The 26973-nt window shown below is 38.3% G+C and overlaps 4 protein-coding genes across 10 annotated transcripts; 3 read left to right on the top strand and 1 right to left on the bottom strand.

Annotated features, from left to right (window-relative positions):
• Positions 1–737: 737 nt before the first annotated feature.
• Positions 738–5232, top strand: LOC103927042 (WD repeat-containing protein DWA2). The gene is made up of 13 exons (XM_048575567.1): positions 738–952; positions 1046–1129; positions 1222–1354; positions 1629–1740; positions 2212–2311; positions 2650–2777; positions 3078–3147; positions 3710–3798; positions 3970–4015; positions 4137–4204; positions 4298–4371; positions 4449–4507; positions 4773–5232. Exons 1-13 carry the CDS (start codon positions 908–910, stop codon positions 4812–4814), a joined length of 1050 nt encoding a protein of 349 aa, XP_048431524.1. The 5' UTR covers positions 738–907; the 3' UTR covers positions 4815–5232.
• Positions 5233–7263: 2031 nt separating this feature from the next.
• LOC125467900 lies at positions 7264–11201 on the top strand. Of its 5 annotated transcripts, XM_048575497.1 has the most exons (12): positions 7264–8085; positions 8191–8282; positions 8424–8617; positions 8937–8976; positions 9483–9564; positions 9725–9802; positions 9918–10043; positions 10252–10373; positions 10570–10609; positions 10688–10762; positions 10918–10945; positions 11032–11201. In XM_048575497.1, the coding sequence occupies exons 1-12, from the start codon at positions 7703–7705 to the stop codon at positions 11044–11046; spliced, it is 1275 nt and encodes a 424-aa protein (XP_048431454.1). In that variant the 5' UTR covers positions 7264–7702; the 3' UTR covers positions 11047–11201. The 5 variants fall into 5 exon arrangements, 4 of the variants coding, with proteins under 4 accessions (XP_048431454.1, XP_048431422.1, XP_048431385.1 ...); XR_007255035.1 differs by having other exon boundaries at positions 10688–10839; positions 10918–11059; XM_048575465.1 differs by having other exon boundaries at positions 7264–8052; positions 10918–11201.
• Positions 11202–11772: 571 nt separating this feature from the next.
• On the bottom strand, positions 11773–17213 carry LOC103927061 (O-fucosyltransferase 16). Of its 2 annotated transcripts, none has more exons than XM_009335961.2 (10): positions 16640–17213; positions 16491–16550; positions 16296–16386; positions 16001–16077; positions 14868–14956; positions 14588–14771; positions 13915–14096; positions 13453–13555; positions 12874–13205; positions 11773–12782 (listed from the first exon to the last, which is right to left on the bottom strand). In XM_009335961.2, exons 1-10 carry the CDS (start codon positions 16811–16813, stop codon positions 12338–12340), a joined length of 1737 nt encoding a protein of 578 aa, XP_009334236.2. In that variant the 5' UTR covers positions 16814–17213; the 3' UTR covers positions 11773–12337. The 2 variants fall into 2 exon arrangements, with proteins under 2 accessions (XP_009334236.2, XP_048431330.1); XM_048575373.1 differs by having other exon boundaries at positions 16001–16049; positions 16640–16722.
• Positions 17214–24428: 7215 nt separating this feature from the next.
• LOC125473034 (pentatricopeptide repeat-containing protein At5g42310, chloroplastic-like) lies at positions 24429–26846 on the top strand. Of its 2 annotated transcripts, XR_007254977.1 has the most exons (5): positions 24429–25600; positions 25826–25978; positions 26061–26132; positions 26246–26421; positions 26547–26686. XR_007254977.1 is itself a non-coding variant. In XM_048575279.1 (4 exons), exons 1-4 carry the CDS (start codon positions 25007–25009, stop codon positions 26667–26669), a joined length of 942 nt encoding a protein of 313 aa, XP_048431236.1. In that variant the 5' UTR covers positions 24429–25006; the 3' UTR covers positions 26670–26846. The 2 variants fall into 2 exon arrangements, 1 of the variants encoding a protein (XP_048431236.1); XM_048575279.1 differs by lacking the exon at positions 26246–26421 and having other exon boundaries at positions 26547–26846.
• Positions 26847–26973: the final 127 nt, after the last annotated feature.

Below are 26973 nucleotides of genomic sequence, written 5' to 3'. Positions count from 1 at the left end.
AACTATTATTTTATTGCATTATTTTAATTTTATAATTTTAATTTTAAATTTAAATTTTACAAATCCCACCCCACCTCTTCGAAGGTAAGAATTTTCCCAAAAAAAACCCAGATAAGAATTTTCCTAGAAAAACAATGGAAACAACCCAGATAAGAATTTTCGATTTTCCTCTTCAAAGGTTCAATTTTTCATTTGCTGCTAACCAATATGGCATTCAAAAACCCAGTATTTAAAAATAAAAACCGAAAAAGCTAAGCAAACGATTAATATAAAATTAAAATACAAAATCAAATCCCCAATCTCTGATGAACATATATGAAACCCTAGAAACGAGAGGAGGATTGGGGGATTGGTAACATAAAAGATGGGATTTTAGTAAGCCTAGAGGAATTGAGGAAACCAAATATTGGGTAGTATCGGCGAATTAGAAAATGGGGGAAGAAATAGGAGCTTGCGAAGAAGAATATTTGTATCGGTGAACTAGAAAACGGGGGAAGAAGTAGGAGCTTAGTGAAGAAGAATATTTGAAGTTGCTATCAAATTTGACAGCAAGGGGGTGGGCTGCCATTCCATGCAATGCCACATCAAATTTGACTTCTCAGTTGGAAAATTTTGTTGCTACCTTTAATGACTGTTAAAGCTGATTTCGACATTTTGACAGCTCTGTTAGAGATGCTCTTAATAATCTTTTTGTTTGGGATATAATATTCTCAACATTTTTAAGTGGGCCTGTACGGCGCGTTTTACGACATTAGCCCAGAAACGAAAATGGAATGAGAAAAAGAATCGAAGGTTGAGCGAGGTGAGGACGGGTGGTTGTATCATACAATTTGTATGCAACAAGTAGTTGCAGTCCGCAAAGCAAAGATCGTAGTTTCAGTTTCAGGCAGTGGAGCAGCAAATCGCAATGCAAGGAGGATCGTCGGGCATCGGATATGGTCTGAAATACCAGGTGATTCGCATTTCCCTACTTTTACTCTCTTTTCCCCCAAATTCGTAAACCCTAATGATTCCGATTCCGATTCCCATTCGAACAATCGGCCAGGCTAGATGTATATCAGATGTTAAAGCTGACACAGATCATACTAGCTTCATCACTGGCACTCTCAGTCTCAAAGAAGAAAACGAGGTTTGCCTGCCTTCTTCCCCCTCGTCGAATTCTTTCAAATAAAACCAGTGGATCTGAATAATCGAATCGAATTGAAATGTTGAATTGAGTAGGTGCATTTGATTCGGCTCTCTTCCGATGGAACCGAACTCGTGTGCGAGGGTTTGTTTTCTCACCCCAACGAGATCTGGGATCTTGCTTCCTGTCCCTTCGACCAACGCATCTTCTCTACTGTTTACTCCACTGGTAATTGCTTTTCTTTTTTTCTTTTTCTGATTATTTCAAATTCCCTGGTATGATACCGTTGAACAATGCTTTGATCACATATTCTCACAGTTCATTGGATGCTTTTACTTTTTTTATCTTTCTAATTCTCTTTAAGTTTTAAGCTAATAATGGTAATTATACATTTCTTTTATTTTATCTTGCTTCTATACTTGTTTTTTTGCTTTCAATTCTCTGCAAGTCCAGTATGTCACAGACATTGGTAGTGTTTTTATAAAGTTCAATGTGCTTGAAGGCGAGTCATACGGAGCAGCAATATGGCAGATCCCTGAGTTATATGGTGAATTGAATTCCCCTCAGTTGGAAAGAATTACCTCCCTCGACTCACAAGTTGGCAAGATCAAATGGTCAGTATGTTTACCCTGCCCTTTCTCTCGGTATCATTTAGTTGCCCAATTATGTTTTATAAATTTCGATTTATCTTTCGTCTTTCCAATCATTTTTTTTCCTTTCTGCTGTTTTCTCTTTTGTTTGAATAAAATAGGAAGATTTATATCATAACAGGAAAAGCATTTAGAAATATAAATTATTACCCATAGTAATTAAATTTAAGGAATCATTATCTTATGCTTAGAAGGAAGTTGCTCATCTAATGTTCCTGGCTCATGTAAGTTTGTGGAGGACTATTTGGTGTGCTCTTGTGGTTATATTCTTGTAACAGGTGTTACTTTGCTATAAATTTCTTGTGAATGTAACTCGAGTTTAATTTCGTGTTATTTGTTTTGATATGTGGTTTGGTATGAACTTTGTTGGACTCATTTTTTCTTCCCATGTTGTTCTTTGACTCTCTTATGCGATGTGAATATACAATTGAACAGCATTCTTTGGTGGCCATCGGGAAGGCATGATAATTTGATCAGCATTGATGAAGAAAATCTGTCCTTGTGGAGCTTAGATTTATCCAAAAAAGCTGCTCAGGTATTTTTTATGATGAAATTCCTTTAGAGATTTCTTGTCAATCATCCACATATGTAGTACATGTTTATGGAAGTAACCAGAGTTCTATCTCTTTACAAGATTTAAATTATTATGGTTTCCCACTTCATCGAAATTTACTCATGCATGAACCAAAGAAAAAGAAAAGGTTATTGTCGGGGAGGAAGGAAAAGACAACGAAATTGTCCTCTCTCTCACGTATTTTTTGTATTCACCATAATAAATTATTGGCCTTTCAAAATCTTAAAAGGTTTAGAAGTCAATGGATTATCACTTTGAATTTCAGACTGTTCTTATTTAGGTCATTTCGCTGAGTCCAGGTACAAACACAGGAGTCAGCTGGTGTGATGCACTACTTGTCTGGTGGTGCATGGGATCCGCATGATGTGAATGCTGTTGCAGCGACTTGTGAATCATCCATCCAATTTTGGGATTTACGAACAATGAAGTACGTATTAGCACTGGCATTGTTTTTATTTGTTAAAACAGGGCCAACATAGATTTTCAAACTTAATTATTCAAATTCACGTGTGAAGCATGTATTCAGTTTTGATAGTTCACATGAAGGGTTGCCTAGGGATGGCTACCAGGGTATTGCTGTACTACTATATGGACTGGCTTGTCATTTTGCAGATTATATTTATTATCAACCAAGAATGAACAGAACTATTTTAGGGACTGTTACTTGTTTGAGGTTTTTGTGGTCAGTATCCCTTCTTGATCAATAATAGTTTCCGTTTATCTGCAGGAAGACAAATTCTATTGAGCATGCTCATGTTCGCAATGTTGATTATAATCCCAAGAAGAAACATGTCCTTGTAAGAGTGTAGCTTTTTCCCCTCTGAGTGTGCTTGTTTCATTCATGTCTATATTTAATTCATTCTCTTCAATTATTCTCTCGACCAATTCTAAATTTGAGAACTTGAAAGATGTTCACATAACTTGCATGTTTCAACAAATGCACTGACACACAGACAAGAATTAGCCTATTGTTTTGCATAGAAATTCAGTAACAGTATTCTCAACTCACAAGAAATCTGTCTACTTTCAAAATACATTAGAGCATTTCACTGGAAAAAATAAAAAGGAAAACTAAAGAAAAGGGCTTGAAAACTTTGAGTTTTAATCAAAAGGACAAAATGGCGTTGTAAGTGAATAGTACCTAGGAGTGACTTTTTAGAGTAAAAATGTCCTTTTCGTTAAAAGTGAACAGTACCGAGAGTGTTTCGTTAAAACTCAAAAAAAAAAAAAAAATGAATGACAGGGTGCACTTTGTCTTCCAAAATATATTGTTATTATTTTTTTATCATTTCTCAACATGGCAGTTATCACTATCGTTTGTTCCTGTGAATATAGCACAAATTGTGAACACTTTTGCAGATAACTGCAGAAGATGAATCTGGTATACGCATATGGGATCTTAGGAAGCCAAAGGTGCCTATCCAGGAGCTTCCAGGACACACACACTGGTAAAATTTGTGTACCGTCGCATTTCAGTCCCTTCAGCCATGTTTTGCCTGATGATCCTTAGTGTATTGGTGCATGTTTCAGCATTTTTGGGATGTTCATACTCGTGTCAAAGAAGTGTCAATAATTGTGGACTTTAATTGTCTGATTGTTACCTCTTGAAATATTTTCAGGACATGGGCTGTCCGGTATAACCCTGAGTACGATGGGCTGATTTTGGTTTGCGCTCTCTCTCTCCCACCCCATCCCACCCCCCCCCCCCCCCCCCCCCACAAACACACACAAGGTTTTACATGTTTTAGTCAATTGAACACTTTCTGATAAAAGTATTCTATTGCAGAGTTCTGGCACAGACTCAGCTGTCAACCTGTGGTTTGCTTCTTCACCTAGCGATGACGAGTCTGGGCGGTAGTTTACATGCCCTGATACTCCATAGATTCTTTTTGTGTTGACTAATTACATTCTTTGATTTTACCGATGGTTCTTATCGTGTTTTGTCAGCCTGGTTGACTCACCTACTAGGCGGATTAATCCATTGCTCAACTCTTACAGTGATTATGAAGACAGTATTTATGGTAACTACGGCAACTCCTGAGGCATATAATTGATTTATTATAATCTTAAACTAAATTATTATTTCTTGAAACTTTAGGCCTTGCTTGGAGCTCTCGTGAGCCTTGGATCTTCGCATCATTATCCTATGATGGAAGGGTAAGAACCACTAGGAACAATAAGATATATTTGTTCCAAATCATTCATTTATTTTTCAGTAAGAGCATGAATTTTATGATATGTTCTGTTAAATGATGCCAGTTTCATATGCATTTGTAACTTGCTTCGGCTGCAATTTGCATATGCATCAAATGCTTCATCCTTTCGCAGGCATGTATTGTCTGTGTTTTGGAAGAAGTGTGCACGCTAACCAATTCAACTCTGTCTAATAAATGCGAAATTCTTTGTTTTCCATGACAAACAGGTAGTTGTAGAATCAGTGAAGCCATTTCTCTCCAAGAAATAAGGTTTGACACACTGGTCCCTGTTATTATGATTGGTCTACTTGGTGTGTGATTTTGGATATCATTGTTTGCGTCTGTTCTGAAAGATCACAAAAGAAGACCACAGAATACTGTACTGAGAGATCAGGTCCCAGTTCAAGTTTTTTGGGTGTACTATGATCCGTGAATACATACCTCAAGTGGCAAAATAATTTAATTCCGATTCAAACATAGCAGAAACTTGGGTGTTGCGAAAGCAGAAGCGCAGAACAGGCAAGGGTACTGTTGTGATATCAATTGACATTCATTCATGTGTTGAGAGTACAATTCATCTTACTTTGGTTTCGTATTTGTTAAATAAGCTCATTGTATTTCCCCCCTTTCAAGTATGTGAATGTTAACTTGAATAATTGGTTATTTAACATGTGCGACTGTTACTAATTTTGATTGATCATCTCTCGTTTGAAGGATGTGGACCCTTTTTTTTCCAAACAATGGAAATTCAGAATTTACATTTGTGCTGCTCTACTAATCTATTTATCCATTGCTTCCTTGCTTTCACACTGTTTTTCTTCTTTATCCGCTTCCTTTTGCCACACCACTGCATATACTCTATTATCAACCAGCATCTCTTTTGTAAAGGATTGATCCACTAGTTCCTTTCCAAGTCGGATTGGGAAGGAATTTGAGAGGAGCTGGTGATCAATTTGCCCCACGTCTTTTCTTAGATACGTACAACGGGGATGGCGGGGAGTATTTGCATCTCTGATTGCGCGACGTCTCATGCAATACGAGAGACACAAACACAAGGAAATATGTCTCCTATTACCCAATAAAATCTAAGACTCCTGAAGGTGGATTTTTGTTTTGGTTTATGGGGTGGTAGCGTTCAAAACTTCAAATGTCAAAAGTAGTTTTGGCATGATAATTGACAAAGATGGATTTGTAGGCGCCTCAACTTCCTGATCAAGTGATGATATCCAATCCAGACACCAAAAAGAGATGGGTTTGGTTTCCTCGTCGTCCAACAGCAGAGAGGAGACCAAATTTTCCCACTTGTTGTATCAGCCAGACACGTGGGGATCGTTACACCATGACTCTTATGCCACGTCCTGCTTTACACGTAAGATACGTTATCCTTCTTTTCGAATGCATCATCTTTTGTCCACAAGCTAAGCTAGCACTTCAATTGAGAAGCTCAACAGGTGCCTCGGCCATGTCATCATGCCGCCAAGTACTGACACGTGGCGGAACAGGAGAGACGCTGCCATTTGCCTTGTGGTTAGACGCGTGTCAAGCAACCAGATGACGGACATGAAATTGGGAATAGCAGATCAAGCCCTCGGCCTAGGCAAGTGGAGAGAGACTAGGAGTAACCGAGCAGGTGCTACTCCCACCCTAGTGCTTTTTCTTTTCGGGCTTGAAACTGGATATAGTATTGGGCAATCTCCTCTAATTGGCCTTCCGTCAAAACTCATCCGGAAAAACGATTAATCATAAAAAGAAGAGATTCTAAGTGTGCATATTGATTATTGACTGAAAATATGAAAAAGAAAGTAACTAGGGTTTTTTTTAACCAATTCCTTAACAAAATCTATAAATAATTGACCTAAAATAATGCACTTATTTATTAGTATCGATTTCAACACTTTTACCTTAATCTTGATCGTTGATTTTAAAGTCATCGTTCAGTCTAGTGATTGCAAAATTAAAGGGGTTTGTATGATGTTAGAAATAATGTGTTAAATTAATTTTCTTTTTTGAAACAGTTATTGTGGGGGAAGATTGATCCTGTTTTTAAACTACATTCTTCTGGATAAACTAACTCATAACTGCACATATTTTTTATTTGATTACTTGCAACAAGCAAAATATAAACTCTTTTGTGGACTTTAGTTGTAAAATAGTAACAAACTTGCCCCAAAAAGGATGAGTTTCGAATTCACCGAACATGTGACAATGTGTTGGACATTCCAAGTCCTGTAAATGGTGTCCATTCGGAACAAGTTTTGACTGTTGTGTTGTTGGAAATTTTATTTTAACAATGAGGAAGGAACATAACGTTTTGGATCAGCTTTCTCAATTGAAGCAGTGGATTGAAAGTAGCACAGCTAGTTAATTTCGCAAGACTGAAGACTTGTGGAAGAGAAGGAAGCGACGGCTCAGTCTGCAACACGTGGCAGCGGTAGAGAGAGCCATGGTGGAGAGTAACACAAAACGGAACAAAAGAACGGAAGTGGGGTCCAGTCCGGTCTGTTTACGTGCAATGCAACGGTGGTATGATAAAATCTGGGGATTGGATACGGATGGCATGCCCGATTGCGTCGCACTTGCATCCAACCAACCACCGACCCACCGATCTCACTCACTCCACCCGAATAAGCTCAACTTGCCAAATTTCTCCAATTCTCAGAGTTTATCCTCGATTTCTCGTGTTACAAACTCACCACATACCTACTCCACCGTCATTCTATCTCTCTCACGTCAAGAAGGGAGAGGGAGAAGGTGAAGGCGGGGGAAGGTTGATTCACAGAAGAGAAGAGAATAGAAGGAGGCGAGGCCTTCCGATTCCCTCCCTCCTTCCTTGTTTGTTCTTCTGCCCACCCAATCCCACCCCCACCTCATTCAATCAGTCCATTTTCAAATGTCGCTAAACAAAGATTCGCCCGAAATTCTCTCTGTTGCTCTCATTGGCGCCCCCTCCCTCCCCCTCCCTTCTTCCCTTCCCTTCCCTTCCCTTTTTTCTTTCTTTATATATTAACTAGTAACCAATCACTACTTCCACCCTCATTCATCAATTAATTTAATTAAACCAAAACCCATACCCATAGAGAGAGAAAGACTAGTCTCTCAGTCTCCGTCTCCGTCTCCTCAGCTTGGGATTCATTCGGATGGCATTTTTGTAAACGCAATGGCGGCCACTTCCAGAGGCTTCGCTTCTCCGCCTGATTTCAAGCTCACCCGCCTCCGCCTCGCTTTCCATCCCCACCCCCACCCTTCTATTGCTACTAATGCCGCCCGCCTGCGGGATATCAGAAAGCGGAGGAGAAGACTTAGCCTTCCCATGGCTGACCCACCCGCAGTCACTCGAATCACTTGCTGCTGCTCCGACTCCGTCGTTCCGATCCGCCCCGGAAAGAGCCTCGACAAGGCGGAAGAGTGGCGCTTCGATTCCAAGAAAAGGGCTCAGAGAGCTGCTGGAGTCCAAGCCTCCGCCGCATTGCCCTTCTTTGCTTCGTCTTCCTCTTCTTCTCCTGCTCAGTACGTTGCATTAGAATTTGCAATTTACCCAAGGAATACTTCAATTCCATTCTCTTGTTTGTCTAGTATTATTTTAGGGTTTAAACTAGTTGGCTTTTGGTGTTTATAATTAATTGGCTCTTTTGTATTTTGCTGCAGATCTCGCTTCCTGTCCAAACAAGAGAAATACTACCCTCGCTGTACCCCAAGAAACTCTGGTCCACAATCTCGCGACAGTCCTCCGAAAAGAGGTTATTCAATCAATCATTCTACTTACTTTAAGATGGTAATGTACCATCATTGGCCTTCATGGATGGTGTTGGTAGGTAATTGGTAACATATTTGATTTATCATTGAGAATTATTGTGGTGTTTGGTATTTTTTTTTTATAGATACTGGCATTGCCAATGAGAAGGAGTGGGGCATCAGCTTGTTAAACGAAAATGTAAATGAGTCTGGCACCAATGAAGATGGCACTACTTGGTACCGCGAAAGTGGCGAGGACCTTGGCAACAATGGCTACAGATGTAGGTGGACAAGGATGGGTGGTACTTCCCACGACGCTTCTTCACAATGGAAAGAAACGGTATTTATCAGAATTTATCATAATTATTTTACTTTTTTTACTTTTTTAACTCTGCCATGTATGACTTGACTATCCTTCTTCACTGTCATTTTGTTTACTTTAGTAATAATTATCATTGAATTCTAGGATTGTACTACCAAGGCGCCTTATATTTCATACTCAAAAGCCTTAAACAAGTAGAGGAGGACTTGGACATCCTTCTACCTGTAAATTAGCCTCATATTCTAAGTCCCTTGCTGCATTGACTTTGTCTTTATAACCCCATTGAGTATCATCCCAGGTGGATGCATTTAATTGGATTTGTTGATCTCATTGACAGTGGTGGGAGAAAAGTGACTGGACTGGATACAAAGAGCTAGGTATACTTCTTCCTTGTCTTCATCTTCAACTGCTGGATATCATTAACCATGCCCATCACTATGTAATTTCAATGAATTAGATATCTTAGATTCTTCATTGTCCTGAATAAAACCACAACCTTCAGAGTAATTCGATGTAAACAAAGCAACACATTCATTTTTATAGATGGAAAATAAGGTTTTTGCTGCAATATAAAACCTTTAAGGTCTTCTAATAAGTAAACTTGTCAGCACAAGTCTTTGCAGGTTCAGTATTCATCCTTGTTCCTAGAAATTTTTGAACCTCAACACTTCCCACTGCTGTGGCAAACTTGCACAAATATCTAAGGGCATTGAGCGGCAACCATTTACTACATACTGGTTTAATTAATCAATATCTGTTTTTAAAGACAGTGTTCTGTCCTGTATACTTTTACGGTCATTAGTCTTTCAACTAATTTGACTACTGTATCATGGGTATGGGTACAGATAGGAATGCATAATTCGCATCTATTATCTTTTCATAGGTGTGGAGAAATCTGGTAGAAATGCTGAAGGGGATTCGTGGTGGGAAACATGGCAAGAAATTCTTCATCAAGATGAATGGAGGTCTTTATCTTATCTCTATTTGATTAAGTTTTAGAGAATTACTTTTAACCCTTACTAAGTAAGCGGTAGTTATAGAACTTTTTAAAATTTGTGTTTCTTGACCTTCTCATTGCTTCATTGTTTCCTAATGTAAATTAATACTGCAACTTTGTAAGCACAGTAATTTAGCGAGGATTGAGAGAAGTGCACAGAAACAAGCAAAATCAGGCACGGAAAATGCTGGATGGTATGAGAAATGGTAAGCTAAAGTACGGTTTGTTGTTAATTCAATTTTTTTTCACATTATAACGCACGAAATAACTGATGAAATAGATAAAATGCATGGACGGTTTTTACCTATAATTTGGATGCAGGTGGGAGAAATATGATGCTAAAGGCTGGACCGAGAAAGGAGCACACAAATACGGTAGACTTAATGAGCAGTCTTGGTGGGAGAAGTGGGGAGAGCATTATGATGGAAGGGGATCTGTTCTCAAATGGTTTTCTCTAACTAACTTGATTTGCTTCTTCATCTGTTCATATTAAAACAAAAAAAAAGTCTTCATTGTTTCTCCTTCCTCTTAAATTCAGAAATTCGTTTGTCATCTGGTATCATCATTTTGGCCATTTACAGTTAAAAGTATGAAGAACAATACAGCAGCTAAAAAGTATCTAGTCGTTGATTTACGCTGGACGTATAATTTTCAGGACTGATAAATGGGCTGAGACTGAACTTGGAACCAAATGGGGAGACAAGTGGGAAGAGAAGTTCTTTGCTGGCATAGGTTCGCGACAAGGGGAGACATGGCATGTATCTCCAAGCGGTGAACGTATGTGCAAGCACCTTGAACTATGATTTAACACAAAATTTGTTTGCCTTTAGTTGTTTCCTTGGGTAACTAGTATACCATGCGGCAAACATATACAATGTCTTGAATATGTTCCAATTATTCAGATCTTCATGTTCATTCAACTTTTCAATAATTTAATCTGATGTAACTCTGTTTTTTGTTCTCTCATGTCTAGGTTGGTCAAGGACATGGGGAGAAGAGCACTTTGGAAATGGGTACGGAAGGAAATAAAGTTGCTGAACTGCATTGTCATCTATTGTTCTTTGACAAGTTAACTTGCTCTCTCTTTGCAGTAAGGTGCACAAATATGGGAAAAGCACGACAGGGGAAAGCTGGGATATTGTTGTGGATGAGGAGACCTATTACGAGTAAGAGTCTGGAGTTGGTAATGGTTCTGTCTGCATATAGTATGTTGAAGCAGTCAAAAGGATTTCAGGGGAACCAAGTATAAATAATTTAGATTACATCTTCTGGTATTGCTCTTACTGTAAAAGTAATTTTGATCTCTCACTTTTTGATGAAGGGCTGAGCCGCATTACGGGTGGGCAGATGTCGTTGGTGACTCTAGCCAATTGCTGTCAATTAAACCTCGAGAAAGGCCACCTGGCGTCTACCCTGCCCTTGACTTTGGATCATCGTCGCCTTCAGTTGATGAACCACCAGATGAATTTTCTCCACAATGAAAGGTGACCAAAATTAGGTGGTCTAGTTTAGAATATTGATCGACGTCCAATAATATTGGCTGAAACTGGTCTTTTGTAACGGACATTTTAGTATTCATTTGATTCATTCTTTCAGTTGCCACTAGTTTGAGTTTTGAGATTTGAGTTTAGGTGACTGCTGCTACTTTTTTCGCACTATTTATTTGGGGAGCTGCATCGTACTTCATCCATACCCGTCCCGACGTAGATTTCTAGTATTTAAAGTGTTCTTGCCTGAAGTGATTCGATGGTCTTTGAAAAGTCCCAACTATAAATTTTACAAGTTGAGGGAGGACAAAAATGATATGGAATTGAATTGTCAATGGAGTTTTTAGAAAGTGGCAAAATGGACAAAAATAGTGACTTTCACAGTTTTTGTAAAAATTGATTTGATTTTATTTTTTTGTTAGTTTTGCGAGGTCCGAATTAAGGGCAAAGTTTTAAACACTTTAAAAGTGGTCTTATAATTTACTGACCTTGAGAAGTATTTTCTATGAATTTTCCCAAGTCCCAAAATTTAATAATAGATAGAAAAAGACTAGCGTGGCCTAAAGCGATTCCGACATCCTGATGGTCCTTGAAAATCGTGACATTTGCATGCGAATTAAGGGCAACATGAATTTCTAGGTTGCTAAATGGAATGGAATCACATGTATAGAAAATGCTAGCAAGTCCCAGAAGTTAATTCGGAATTTTTATTGGTCAAGTTTAAAATTTATTTACAGCTGCCGTCTGTCTCTCAATTTGGTAAAAACATCCATATAAGAATGAACCCCATCCCCGCACCTCTGTGATATCTCAGGTGACTTGAAGAGACGCTAAACATTTAACCTCTTGTGAGCCGCCCAAAAATCTTTAGTACGAATAAGCCTCAAGGCTCAAGCCAACCATGGTTACGACACCCATTCTCTGCTTCAGCCCACATAATCCGTTTCCGACTCGTTGCTTTCTGAAAATCCATCATCCACTCTGGTCACTTCCGGATGCCATCGCATTGCCCAGAGTGTTTCACAAGTCGAAAATCAGTTTGCTGCCCTCCAGTGAACCTTGTGCCAGTGTTCATATATGTGGGATGCACATTGTCTATCCTCTTAGTTTTATATACAGAAGATATAGGAGGAATTGTATCCAAAACTTTCGTCTAGAGCTTGAAAATTTTGAGGGAGAAAATACGAAGAAATTGCGTATAAGAATCAGTTAAATGCAGTTGACAACTATTAGCAAGGGTCAAGATAGAACCGTCTAGTCTGAAAGCATCTCCTCCAATTCAGGTTCCTCGGAGTTGACAGCGTCATAATCCACACCTCTTCTGTTAAACAAATCATTGTCCAAGGGGGCACTTTGATATTCATCCTCATCAGTATCAGGCCCTTCTGGATCATCTTCCACGTTTTGGGCATCAAACTCTACTTCGTCTTTTCCTGTTTTGTTACTACTCCTACCATATTTTCTAGGTCCCACATCCCTCTTGGCCTTGGCCTGAGAATCTTCACATATGCAGGTATATGGGTTCTCATGAAAACCACCCCTGCCTGGCCTCACTTCATTCGGCTCACCCATAAAGCCTCTCTGATAAGTACGAACATTAGAAGCAAAAGCTCCCCAGGTCATGTTCTCTTTGCTTAGGAACAACCGGTAGAGTTTTTTAGCATTTGGACGAATAGTGGGCTTATGTCCAAAATATCTCCTGCAGCAAATAAAAGATGTGAAAACTAAGCAGGCAGTGGGGAAGAATAAGATGAGAAGAGAAATGGAAAGAGGAAAGAAAGACAGCACACCTTCGTCCGGCTAATATTTTGGCCATATTGCCATTGTTGTTTGTGACAAAGACATCACTCTCATCACAAACTATGAAGTCAAGTGCCGCCATGCGAGAAGAAAATGAATAAAATGGTTCCAATTCCTCCTTGGTTGCTATTGTCTCTTTCGAATAAAAGTTGGGGAATAGTGCCTTAAGGGGTGCCAATGTTTCTTCTCCTCCATAGACTTCCCCTGATGCCACATAGATGTGAACATCGCTGCCATAACCCAGTGCTCTCAACATAAGACCAACTTCTTCTGGAGTAAGTGGACACCTCCCATGCCTCCTTGGCTTATCAGGATTGCTAATCTGCAACTCCATCCAAGATACATCTTATAGATACAGAGCAATGGGATATAAATAGACTCGATACACACCTCATACTTGATACACACCTCCTTGGCTTTACTAAATAAACATAAGTACACACACAACTTGCGCTTGCACATTTATTAAAATAAAAAAACAAAGGTCGGGTTTTAATCAATTTTACTCAGTAGTTGATTCAGGGGACATAAGATGACATAAAGCCAAAAGAACAGCAATTAATCCTTACATGTAAAGTCTTCCACCTCTTTCGTATGGCACCCAGTTCTTTCCTTTCCTTGTCTCCTCCACCATAATAACATCCTGAGAATGCAAGCATATCAGGTTCATACCTGTAACAGTAAACATTTAATTGCATCAAGAAACAACTTGACAAGTAAGCCTTAGAATTTGCAGAATCTTGTTTCTAATATGGGTGCAACCTATTAGTTGCCCGTGCGAAGGAATCTGGGGGGTTGTTTTAGTCTACTCATGAATATGCACTTGTATGCGTGTTTCTGTAAATGTATCAACTAGATATGGAAAGCAGGTATACTAATGTACACAGAAATATGATGATTATGATCATTGGAACAAGGTTTGACGTGCAATTTTATGGCTCAGTCTAAATATGCAAGAAAGACAGGGCAATAACGCTAGTTAAATGGTTGTTCTAAACATAAAAAGTAAAAAAAAAGATGGATAAAATTACCTCAGGTGCAATGCGATGTAATGCTTGCTTCTCAACCTCATTTGATGAACCAACTTTTTAGCCATTTTCTGTATTGGGTCAGTAAACTTTAAAGCATGGTAGTTGACTCTACATCTTAATTTTTGCAGATCTGTATTCAGCCTGTTTGAAAGTCTGTAATCAAACTTGTTGAGCTGAATAGCCTGTCACAGAATGAAAACTAATAAGTGCCTTTTCCATAAATTATGTATACTTGTAGAAAGATAATTCAAGAAGACGTATCTAGGGATGCAAACAAGCGGTGCCATCCATTAAGGGATCAAATCATTCACTAGAGCCATGATCAAAGCTAAACTTATACATATTTAGTAAACGAGTCCAAACCTGGGGCTTGGCTCATGTGCTTGCCTGAATATATTGTTTTTATTTCAAATGCAATAAAATTCTTAGGGAAACAAAATGTCTGACCACGAGATTTTCAGACAAGAACCATTTGGTCCACAAGATTGGGCACTGGATTAAATGTAAGTGAATGAAACATGGAAATGTCATATATTTCAAAATTAAAAGTTGGCAAACAAACTGCAGGATACAAAAGTAAGCAAAGGAGAAGGCAGTACTGATGCAACTTACAGAGGAAAAGAAGTTTCTACATTCTATAAGAATTAGAAGCTTAAGAGAACTGAAAACTTACATGCCTTTTCAAAAGAACAGGTAATACACGATTTTGATAACATCTTTCACTACACTTCCTTGGAACACGCATAGTGGATGGCGTCCACATGTTACCTCCCTTTCTTGGAAGCTGTTTTATGATTTTAACATCTTTTGACAGAAATGATATAAACCAATCAACATCAAAAATCTCTGAAAAGTTACTGCAAAAGAAAACAATTGATTGAGACATGTCCATGCAATTACAAAATCTGGATTGCAAGTAAATATGGCAGCATAGATATGATTCAAGGACTGACCTTGCATCCTTCCAGAAAGATTTCTGGTCCAACTTTGGAACAACAAGACTAGAATTCAGTATACGAGCTGCTACAACGGCATCTGTTATCTACCAAAGTTATAGGTAGAGTAAGTTCCCCACTAAAAGCGAAAAAAAACTATACAAATACTATATAATCAAGAAGCACAAATGCAACCAAGAGGCCGCCCTTAACAACTTCTTAGATTGGGCCTTCAAGCAGTTCCTCGACGAGTTCTCCACCCTGGCCACCACTCCTCTGCAATCAATCGCTGAGCAATTTCCTATCTCGTCGGGCGGAAAGCACACAGAGGAACAGGAAGAGAGTGAGAGAGAGACGAGTGGAGAACGGCGGCGAAACGGCGCATTCCACAGGGTTGTACAGAGAAGAGGGGCAGGAAGCTGAGGAATCTGCCATCTCAAAGGCCGAGTATAACCCCGTATTCCTGTCCGCCTTCGAACGAAGTCACGCAGGGACAACATCGTGGTTGTTGGGCATTGTCGATCCAGCGTATTTGGCTGATATCTGGAGGCCCTACTTGGTTCTTCCCCTCCTTCTCCAAGTCGGATTCCGTCAATGCCCTTCCCCAGCCCAATGCCCAAAATCAGTCAGCCCCAATTTTCTCTCCGATGAGTATTCTTGGTTTTTTGAAATAAAAAACGAAGTCCTCTGTGTGCATTTCCTCTCCAAAAAATTGAGGAATAATAGAAAACAAAGTCCTCTGTGAATTTTTCTTCGTTTGTGGTTTTTTATTTTTCTCCCCTTTTTCATTTCAACAACAATTATTTTGTGAAAATTTTTTAGAAAATTATTATAGTCCAACATATTATCCGATGCACAGATTAATCCGACACAGCACCAAATGCCCGACTAATTTAGTCAGTACTATCCGAACTCTTTCAGCCGGACTATTTACCCTATCCAGCTGAAATAGTCAGTAGAGTTTGAGCTGCCAGATGAGGCCTTAGTCTATATTTTAATCCCTTTATATTTTTACCTTGGTTATGCATCAGTTGAACTGTCAGAGATAGGGTGGAATCAAGTATCCTCTCAGACATCCTCAAGGAAACATCAATGCAGTAACTATGACTATAATGCTGCAGAAGATAAACAAAAGTAAAATCGTAAGTTACCCCAGTTCTTTGTTGATTCAAGCCTCCACTGGTTGCAATCGCCAAGTACCTATTAGGACGCGTAATTTCATCAACATCTGCAAATATGAACAATATAGCTATTCAGGATGAAATTCTAAACACCAATGTCACTGTGAACACAAAAGGAAGTGTCATTTTACGAAAACCATATGAAACAAACATATAACAGAAACCACAAATAGGCAGCAACAATGCATAATTTTGGTCAATCAATTACGAAACCCTATAGACTGGGGTATACTAAATGAAAAGCAAACTGGAAAAGGAAACAGACTTGGAAATTTCTTGGTGCCATTGCTGCATCCATAGTAGAATTTGGAATTCCTGGAGCTCCAAATATCACGATCCAATCTCCCTCCACCGCTCTGATTTTGAACAAGTAAAGAGAAGCCGTAAAGATCCAAACAAAACCTAACATTACATTAAGGTTGACATCCGAAATTGAGAAGGAAAGAGAAAAACCCCTAACTGGAACACGAAAGACAGTAAACCGTGCAGCAACGGCATCGTCGTCCACGGCAACATCGAACTAAAAGGAAAAGAGGAAATTAGGATACGAATCTAATCATACGAGTTGTTAATTGTGAATAAGAAGAAAATGCGGGAGAGAGAGTGTACCGTAGAAGAATGACGCCGTTGATGGAGGTTATTGACATCGAGAGGGGAAGGAGCAAGAACCAAGAGAAGAGCGAAGAGGACGAGAAGGGCTCCGGATATGGCGGAAATGAGGGGAAGAAGAAAGCGAAAGCGGTGGTAATAGTGGAGGCGGCGGCGCTGGAAATGAAAAGCCATTGGTACAGTACAAGTGGCACGGCGGGTCACTTTGACTCAATCACTCTCCTCTCTGTTTTATTTGATTTTGCTTTGTGTGGGTTTTGGGTTTGGAATCTGGATGAATGAATTACGAAACAGGTCGACCACCGCGCACCACCGCCCTCCCACCGCCAGCAGAGGCTGAGACTTGAGGTCGTGCAATGTGGCTTGGGGTGTGGGGGTTGGCAGCCTGGCACCTAGCACTACGATAGAGTAGACTACTGTCTCTCCAATGGCGGAGCCTGGAATTAATGGGTGGGTGGGTTACTACGAAAGGAATGCTCTTTTTCTTTTTTTTTTTTTTTTTTTTTTTTTTTTTTGTGCTTGCACAAAATTATATGGTAGTAAACTTAATTTAATTTCAAGTAAGTTGTAGTAATGATTGTTCAACTTTAATCAAATGAAGCAATGGTCCATCAATTTTAATCCAATTGAAGTAATGGTCTCTCAACTAAAAATCCATTACTATTGGTCCCTCAACTCATAAAAAATGTGTAGCTATGGTGTTTTTTATCAATTTCGTCAGAATTTTGTCAAAATGAGTTATGTTGGAATAATCATTACTACAATTTGGGTCCCTCAACTAATCAAAACGTGTAACTACGGTTATTTTCGTCAACTTTATCAGAATTTTGTCAAAATGAGTTATGTTGGAAGGATTATTGCTACAATTGAGTTAAAGTTGAGGGACCATATCTCTAGTTGGATTACAATTGAGGGATCGATTGTAATGAATTTTTAGTTGAGAGATCATAGCTGCACATTTTGATAAGTTGATGGACTAATGGTAATGGATTTTTAGTTGAAAAATCATTGCTCCAATTAAGTTAAAGTTAAAAGATTATTGCTACAATTTATGATATTTTCAACAAACATATAAAAAAAAGTTATATATAATAATTCAATTTATGCAAACTAAAAATATTAAAATATTTGAAAATTTTAAGCATGAACTCTCAAAATTCAATAATAACCAGATAAATTTGCATCAAGAACTAAAAATAAAGTGGTTAGGAACTTACTAATCGATCAGAGAAATTAATAAACTTGCATACTAAGAATCAAAGAAGAGATATCTATGTTTGAGTGTCTTTTTGGCAAGAAGTGTACACTACTGTTTTTATTTATTTTTATTTTTTTATAACTTCAAAAATGTCTAATTTGATCTGTAATTATGGAATTGACGAACAACTTTCATGAGTTATGATTGAGTGCATTGAGTGGTGAAAGGCTATACTCTATAAGAGCCACGTGTAGCAGTAATGACATTGAAAATATTAATTTAAACTAAACATTTTTTTAGTGTTGGTTAAAGTGATTAATTTTTAGCATTTAAAATTAAGGATGGAAGTCTTAGATTCGATTCTTTTTAAAAACGAGTCCATTGTGAAGCTAGGCTCGCTCCCCTCCTTCTTAGCGTAGATGATGTCGTTTATTCGAAAAAAAAAAGAATTTATGGGTAAAATATATTGCCAAATTACCATGCCAATCATTCCATATTGATTTTGTGCCAATTGGTAATGGCACGGTATTGTACCGAACCGAAATTTTTTGATAAGACATTAGTATTCGATACTATTACCGATGGTATTACTGTGTTGTACAAAAAAAAAAATATATATATATATATATATATATAAAGAATTATACAATATTTAGAAAAAAATGGATCTTTTGATAGAGGATCCTCGGTTTTGAATTTTTTAGATCAAACATTTAAGTTTTTTAGTGATTTGATTAAACTTTTTTTGTCATAATTTTGGTGCTATATGCATATTGTATTGTAACAAATTTCCTATAATCTAGCCTTTTAATTACACTCTTCTCCATTAGAGATAATTGTAAAAAAAAAAAAAAAAAAAAAAAAAGTTTGGTTAGATTCAATTTATTTTCACAATAATGCTACAATTTAGCAATAATTATCTACGATTTAAGATATTTTCTTTCCAAAATAGTTTAAAATATTTTTAAATTCCACAAAATCAAATGTACCAAAATAAGTTTTTCTTCTAGTACGTTAAGAGAAAATAGGATTGAGAATAATTTAAAAGTACCAATACACAATGTGTACAAAATAAAATATACCAATATTAACAATATGTATCAAATCAAATGTACCAAAATTGCAAATAAACGTACTAATTAATGATTTTTGTAAATTCCCGCAGATAATATATACGTAATGTATTGTACCTAATAATAATTTGTCAACAACTATATTTAAAAAAACAGCAAAAAAAATATAATTTCACAAAAAAATTGAAAAAAATTACACGGAGCTTTTAGGTTGATCACCAACTATTTGAAAAAAAAAAACCACTTGGAAAAAGAAATAATATTAAATGTTTGCATAAAAAAAATACTGTGATCGAAAAAACATATTTGGAATAAGATAAAATATAGTTTAATTACTAATATCTCCACTAAATAAGGAAAAATGCATTATGCAGATAAAATGATAAATTCAAAAATTATTTTAATTTAAAAATATAATAATGACATGTAATTTAGCTTGAGGTGGTTATTGTTCAAGCACTTTAATCAAATTTTAAAAATGCACAGATGTTTAATCTAAATGATATAGAAAAATTGTACGAAATTCTAATTTTCCCTAGAAAAAACCCTTCAGTGCCTCAATCATTCCTTCGACAATTTCCCTCTTCGATACTCTCTCCCACTCTCTACAGGAATTGGTGTTGGTGTGCTTGCCTGTGCTTGTTGCCTGTGGTTTCTTACTGCAAGTATTCTATTTTGGTTTCCACTTTAGGCTATGAAAAATTACATTTTTGAGAGAGTCTCCTAAATATTTCTCTTCAGGTTTTTCATTAGTTAAATGGATTAGGGTAATAAAAAGTGATACAGTAGCCCAACTAATTAGTATTTTTAATGTTAAAAAACTCAAAACACTTCTCATGCTATAGCCCACCGTTCCAGACGAGACGAAACAGTTTTGTTGCTGACACTCTACTTCGTGCCACATCTGAAATAAACATTTAGGGCGCGTTTGTTTGATCTCGTTAGGTCTTTAAAGCTAGTTAAGTGTGCTCTCATTTGTCTGGTGCACCAAATGCACACTTAGAAGTGTGGTAATAATCAGTTTACATGATTTTTCATGAAAAATGTTTTTACTCATTACGCTGAATTGGTGATGATGCTCATCACTCATCGCCAAATATTTAGTTGAAACACATAGATGATTGTTTTACTAGCTAGCTCATATCATTGACTGAACTACTTGCTGTTGCTGGCTACTTTCTTCAACTCGACAGCCAAAGAGCAGGAGAGAAATTCTGTTGGAGTATGTAAAAAATGTGCAGCCAGAATTCATGGAGCTGTTTGTAAAAGGGAGGTATTTTATATGTTTATTTGCCATTAGTGCATACCATCTTAATGTCAATGAGGGTTTATTACTATTACTTATGCAATTTCCATGCCTTCTCACTGAATTGACAACACTTTTCACGCTTACTCATGTAGGTTGTTGGTGCAATGCGCCAAACAGTGACAAATATGATTGGAACATTACCCCCACAATTTTTTGCAGTGACACTAACCCCCGTAAGTCTATAACTATTATTCTTTCTTTTCGTCACCATAGCAGCTTGAGTATAGTAACATCTTATCTGATGGGTTCCTTATGTTGGAATTTGGGTGGCTGACTGATTTAAACTGATGCAAATTCCATGTGCATGTTTTCTGAGTTGTTGCATTTAAGGAATTTATGTACTCAGTGGGATTGGTTGACTTCCATCTCAGGTCGCAGAAAATCTTGCACAACTCATGTACAGTATCATGATGACGGGATATATGTTTCAGAATGCACAGTACAGGTTGGAACTTCAGCAAGGTTTAGAGCAGCCAGCTGCTCTTCCTGATGTGCAAGATAAGAAGGTAATATTTTTCTCATTTTTTTTCAAGTTCTATTTATGAACCATACTCATCCTTTTGGCCGTTGAGGAAACCTTTTACTACATTACCATTTACCGAAGAAAAACCATACCTTGTTTTTGAAGGCTTTGGCTTACCATTTATTTGTTATTGTGTTTTATTGATGGCACTGAAATTAGGCCCTGATGGCAAGTTCAGTCATCTGACCCCTGCGTTATTAACATGCAAACTCCTGCTTCTCCTTAGTAATATGCAGAGTTTGTGACATTCACTATTCAGATGTTTCTGATACATTTTTCATAGTCGTTTAGAGGACTTTTTTCAATCTTTCTATTTTAGTTTATGAGAGGTTCTGCCGTACAAACTTTAAATGGTGCCCAGTGACTGTTACAGGATGCACCAGATTATGCACCTGGTACACAGAAGAACGTGTCAGGTGAAGTTATTAGGTGGAATAATGTTTCTGGCCCTGAGAGAATAGATGCTAAGAAGTACATTGAGTTACTTGAAGCAGAGATTGAGTAACTAAATAACCAAGTTGGTAGGAAATCCTCGGGCGGACAAAATGAATTGTTGGAATATCTCAAGTCTCTTGAACCCCAAAATTTAAAGGTAAACAACATCCCGTCCGCTTATCCCAACTACTTTCGGTTGGCTAAATGTTTAGGTTCGTGGCTGGCAGCTGAGCATGGTAGGCTTATGACTAAATTCTAAGTGCTTTTTGTTAGAACATCTCAAGACCCACACTACTATTATTAATTTATTACTGTTATTGTCTGAGGTAAATTTTTAGGTTGAAAAGATCTTACTAGTTGGCTGCGCCATCATCCACAACATATTGTAGCTATCTAATGTGTGAATTGTACTACTGTGATTCTTTCAAACGAGAAAAACAATCATAGTTAGTCATTATTGCTTCTGAAATTAGTAGATTTATTTATAAAGGTCCATAAATCTCTCTTTGACCCTTGGTTAAATGTCTTCAAATTCGAAGTAACTGACGAGCAGTGCTGGAGACGATGTTGTGGTTGCGATGAATACATTCATCAAGCGGCTTTTGGCTGTTTCTGATCCTCGCCAAATGAAGGTTTGCCTCTGGAATGAGCCGTCCTTAACTTGCGGTTTAAGTTTCGGGCAATCCTTCCTGTAATGGAAGTATTTTCCAAAAAAATAAAAATAAAAATAAAAGGATCAACAACTGGTATGTGTTGGTACAGACAAGAGTAAAAGAGACAACTGCATGGGAATTTGCGAAGCTGCTGTATTGGCTGATGGTTGTTGAATACAGGATTCGCAATATCGAAGTTCGTTTTGATATGGAACGAGTACTTGGACTCCTCCGAAGCTCGCAGAATTGCCTCCGGGAGAAAATGTTTAATTACTCCGGAAAGAATTACAAAATAGGCGTGAAGGTTTATGAGAGGGGATCTAGAATGCTGGTGGTCCTAGTTGAGCTACTGGTATGTGTTCCTTAGAATGTGGACGAAACTGAGGGTTCCAAAGAGATGCAAGCAGGAATGGAAGTAGGATAGAAAAAAATTTGAGCGATGAATTAGGAGGCGGCCCGGGATCCTTTACTTTTAGCAAGAAACTCCAAATTACAATTCTTTCCTTTTTAGCAATGAAAAGGCCCAACTGCCAAGTCCCAACTGCGAACCCTGTGTGATCCAATCCAAACAGCCCGATAAAGAGGCCCAAGCCTGCGCCTTTTTTCTTTTTTTTCCTTTGCCTTACTATTTCTTTTATCATTTTTTTTCAGAGGTTTTCCTTTTTACAAATTCTTCCGGTCTCTATTTTTGATATTCATCTGTTAGTCTATAATTTCTATCGGATGTCTCGGAAGGGACTGTGAAATCCTTTTCCTTTTTGTGAGGATTCTGGAGATACTCAAATCGTGTTCGTTCATCGTACATCATACGATTAGAAATTATTTTAAATACTTTTATTTAAAATTAAATATGAACAATACTTGACAAAAACTGACCGCACGATGTATGATAAAGGGACACAATTTGAGGATCTTTTTTTTTTTTTTTTGTTACAGTAGTCAAGAAATCTTTTTTATTTTATTTCGCAAAGTGATTTGTTACTTTTGTTGGTTAAGAACATGAAAATCTTAATAATTAATTAATAGACTTGGCACATCTTAGTAGAGGAAATTGGAAATCCTAGCACAGAATCCGGATTAATCATAAAATCCTTAGCAATTAATAGAATATTAAAGTCGAGCACAGTACATCCTAGTCCTAGTAGAGAAAATCCCAAAAGAGATCCAGACGGATGATGAAATCAGATGTTGAAATCCTTGACCATTAATAGAGGAAATCACTAGCTCACCTGGCTAGCTAGTGTTACATATATAATATCATCAGTCATCAGGAACTGAATCATCTATCACCTACCTAGCTAATTGAGCTAATCAAGATGTTGACGTCCATGATGCAAGTCAAGATAATTTCCGATGAGTGCATCAAACCCTCTTCCCCAACACCCCAACACCTGAGAACCCACAAGCTCTCCCTCTTGGACCAGTTCATTCCCTCCGTCTATGTACCCATGATCCTCTTCTTTCACCCCTCCTCCTCCATTCACCCCATTAATATTAATATTACTACTCCAATGAGGTCACAACTGCTAAAGCAATCCCTCTCAGAAACCTTGACTCACTTTCACCCACTTGCCGGTAGAATTAGAGAGAGTCTTTCTATTGATTGGGGGCTCGTTACGTAGAGGCCGAGGTTGACTCCAATCTCTCCCAGTTTCTCAACCATCCTGATCCCTCCTTCATCAGTCAGTTCCTTCCCGGTGAGGCTAGTTGGCACGAAGCAGCTCCCGGAGCTCATGTAGCTATGATGCAAATCACCAACTTTGCATGCGGCGGTTTCGTTCTGGGTGCCTTTATCTCACAAATGGTTGTTGATGGAACCGCATTGAGCGCCTTCCTCAAAGCTTGGGCTGCCGCAACATTTCGCTACATAGCGACTCCTAATACTCATTATATTTATACAAAGGGTAAGTTTGATGCACCATTTTGTTTCCCCAAAATGATGCAAACCCAAGAGAAGCGATGATGGCTTTGCACTACCGCTTCCTGAAAGTGGGAAACTGTGTTACAAGGAGAATTGTATTTGATACTCCTGCTCTGGCCACACTCAAGAGAAAAGCAGCCAGCTCAAGGGTGCCAAATCCAACGCGTGTGGAGGTTGTCGCGGCACTCATCTGGAAGAACATTATGGCTGCCCTTAACTTGAAGGCCAAACCTAATATTGTTCAGAACCGGACAACTCTGATAACACACGCTGTGAATTTGCGTCGAAGAGCTGTGCCACCATTTTCCGAATACACTATGGGAAATTTTCTGTCCATGGCAGCCGCGCTATCACATTGCAGTACAGAAGATGATTATCAAAAGGAGGACAACTTAGCTCATGTGGATGATGATCGTGATCATGAGTTGGGTAAGTTGGCGAAGCATGTGAGGGAAGCAATAAGCAAACTTGATGGTGATTTTGTACAAAGCCTACAAGGAGATGGGACTAGAGGGCTCACTTTATCTAGATGAGCAAGACATGGCTTTATTAGAGCATGATCCTCACTTCCTTGCTTTTGTTTCTTTAAACCCTAGTCCTCTTTCTGTTGCCATCAGAACACCATAGACAGGCTGTAGGCAGAAGGCAACTCTGTTCCTCATCCGGGTCCCTGACATTAATTAGTGAAATAAAGATCATCAAATCTATGCCATTAATATATGTGCTAAACAAAAATCAATATTAAAGAAATTAGAGTTTCATTGACTTACTAGAGTTTCATTTCAAAGAAATTACAAATGTCAATCCTGTTAGACTAGAGACTACAGTAGACTTATTAGTCGTGAAGATCAATTACCATCTCCTCAAGTTTTGTGGAGAGAGATGATGCTGCTTAGTTCGGAGGAAGTGACGCTCGTGAACCCCCCATGGAGATTGTTACAGCAGAGAAACCCTAGCCGATGCCGATGTCGGTGGCTAGCAAGGAAGGGAGTCTCAACCCTCAAGTCATTCCACTTGCCTTACCTTAAAAGCTAGCATATTTAAGTATTATTTTATTATTTTTAAATTAACAATAACCCAACTTTTATCATTTAAAAAAAAAAAATATAAATAAAACAATAAATTTTGACACAACTGATGAAAGAAAAATATTGACAATAGCGGCATTTCCCCCGATGAGCACACTTACAGCCTGCTCATTGATGCCTACGCGAATGCGGGCAGGTGGGAAAGCACAAGAATTGTGTTGAAAGAGATGGAATCTGGCAATGTGCAGACCAATTCTTATGTTTTCAGCAGGATTTTAGCCAGCTACCGCGATAGAGGGGAGTGGCAAAAGTCGTTCCAAGTTTTGAGGGAGATGAAGAGCAGTGGAGTAAGACCCGATAGGCATTTTTACAATGTCATGATTGACACTTTTGGAAAGTCCAATTGTCTTGATCATGCTATGGCTACCCTTGAAAGGATGCTATCTGAGGGAATCCACCCGGACACCATCACCTGGAATACGCTTATAGATTGTCATTGCAAGTCAAGCCGCCATGTAAGGGCAGAGGAGCTGTTTGAGGAAATGCAGCAAAGTGGGTGTGCCCCTTGCGCCACCACCTATAACATCATGATCAATTCCTTTGGGGAGCAGCAAAGGTGGGATGATGTGAAAGGCTTGTTGGGGAAGATGCAGGCTCAGGGTTTACTGCCCAACATAGTTACGTATACCACATTGGTTGACATTCATGGAAAGTCGGGGAGATTTACTGATGCAATAGAGTGTTTGGAGGTTATGAAGTCTGCAGGCATGAAACCATCCCCGGCAATGTACAATGCCTTAATTAATGCCCATGCACAAAGAGTAAGTTGTCTTATCAACACTAATGTTAATGTGTGTGTGTGTGTGTGTGTATTTATTTCCGATTGCTGAAGCTATAGACAGATATCAACCAGAAGGCTATTCTTCTTGCTTCAGACTACCAGTTTTATCTTTGTGTTTGGATCCCTGATAGTGAATTGGATAAGATTCTTACCGTGAGTGTGATGGTTGAACATCCATTTGATCTTCCATGTGAGTGTTTGACAGGGTTTGTCGGAGCAAGCACTGAACGCGTTTAAGGTAATGAGAGCAGATGGATTAGAACCCAGTCCCTTGGCTCTCAATTCGTTAATCAATGCATTTGGTGAAGATAGAAGGGATACTGAGGCCTTTTCTGTGTTGCAGTACATGAAGGAAAATGTAAGTTATTTCTAATGTTGTCATAATTACTGTTACTGCACAGATTGGTACAACAATTGATCTTGTTTCTTTGTAACTGCAGGACCTGAAACCAGATGTAGTTACGTATACCACACTTATGAAAACCCTTATCCGTGTTGATAAATTTTATAAGGTATGAATTTCATATATTATCATAGATAACCTTTGCATTGTCGTTGCATGCATAACAGACCTTCAGCTTATAAGTTTCATTCGAATGTACAAGTTGCATGTTTTTGGTTTCAGATTCCAGCAGTGTATGAAGAAATGATTATGTCTGGTTGCACTCCAGATAGGAAAGCTAGGGCTATGTTAAGGTCTGCGCTGAAATACATGAAACAGACACTCAGATCCTAAATGACATGATTTGAGTCATCCAGCCACAGTTAAATGTGTTCACCTGCTATGTTTGGTCTAGTCAGGTATGATATGAAGATTAAGGCCAAACCCATTGATCTTTATACTAGTCATAAGTTTCACACATGCCAGCATCTCCAGACTCCGATGGCTGTAAATCACCATCTTTGACAGTCTGATCATTTTGCAGGAACGACGAGTCATACTGGCCATCGTGCAAGAGTATCCAACATCAAGGGAAATTGTGTTCCAGAGTTTGGGAACAATGACACTGAGCACAGCACACCCTAGTGACAAACACAAGAACAGCTGAAGAAATACACCCCCATCACCATTTCCATTACCATTACCTCACTCAAATTTTCGGTTGTAATTGTCTTCCATATGCACCGCTGCACCAGATAAAATGTGATTCATTGCTTGTATCTTGTAAAAATTTGTCCGATTGTTTTTCATCATAAAGTAAATGTAATTATAAAACTAAATTGTATGTGTTTTTGTTCATATTTCAAAAGGAAGTATGCAAACGAATATGCATATGTTAGGCGTTAGGCCACTGTGGTCACATCAACTCTTGGTTATTCAAGGGTGTGATCAAGAACAACGATTAACTGTTC

The sequence above is a fragment of a genome, unplaced genomic scaffold, assembly GCF_019419815.1.
Source record: "Pyrus x bretschneideri cultivar Hongxiangsu unplaced genomic scaffold, Pyrus_bretschneideri_v1 Contig1, whole genome shotgun sequence".
NCBI classification, from domain to species: Eukaryota; Viridiplantae; Streptophyta; class Magnoliopsida; order Rosales; family Rosaceae; genus Pyrus; species Pyrus x bretschneideri.
This window is presented reverse-complemented; position numbering and strand designations above follow the sequence as displayed.

Excerpts from the sequence above, each read along its gene's own strand:
- LOC103927061 (XM_009335961.2), bottom strand. The coding sequence starts at position 16,813 with ATGGCTTTTCATTTCCAGCGCCGCCGCCTCCACTATTACCACCGCTTT. Across the intron at positions 16,078-16,295 it reads TGGCACCAAGAAATTTCCAA|ATGTTGATGAAATTACGCGT; the intron begins GTCTGTTTCCTT and ends TCATATTTGCAG. Across the intron at positions 13,206-13,452 it reads AGAGGTGGAAGACTTTACAT|ATTAGCAATCCTGATAAGCC; the intron begins GTAAGGATTAAT and ends ATGGAGTTGCAG.
- LOC103927042 (XM_048575567.1), top strand. The coding sequence starts at position 908 with ATGCAAGGAGGATCGTCGGGCATCGGATATGGTCTGAAATACCAG. Across the intron at positions 2,778-3,077 it reads TGGGATTTACGAACAATGAA|GAAGACAAATTCTATTGAGC; the intron begins GTACGTATTAGC and ends GTTTATCTGCAG. Across the intron at positions 4,372-4,448 it reads TTATGAAGACAGTATTTATG|GCCTTGCTTGGAGCTCTCGT; the intron begins GTAACTACGGCA and ends TTGAAACTTTAG.
- LOC125467900 (XM_048575428.1), top strand. The coding sequence starts at position 7,703 with ATGGCGGCCACTTCCAGAGGCTTCGCTTCTCCGCCTGATTTCAAGCTC. Across the intron at positions 8,283-8,423 it reads CGACAGTCCTCCGAAAAGAG|ATACTGGCATTGCCAATGAG; the intron begins GTTATTCAATCA and ends TTTTTTTTATAG. Across the intron at positions 9,803-9,917 it reads GCTGGATGGTATGAGAAATG|GTGGGAGAAATATGATGCTA; the intron begins GTAAGCTAAAGT and ends ATTTGGATGCAG.
- LOC125473034 (XM_048575279.1), top strand. The coding sequence starts at position 25,007 with ATGGAATCTGGCAATGTGCAGACCAATTCTTATGTTTTCAGCAGGATT. Across the intron at positions 25,601-25,825 it reads TTAATGCCCATGCACAAAGA|GGTTTGTCGGAGCAAGCACT; the intron begins GTAAGTTGTCTT and ends AGTGTTTGACAG. Across the intron at positions 25,979-26,060 it reads TGCAGTACATGAAGGAAAAT|GACCTGAAACCAGATGTAGT; the intron begins GTAAGTTATTTC and ends TTGTAACTGCAG.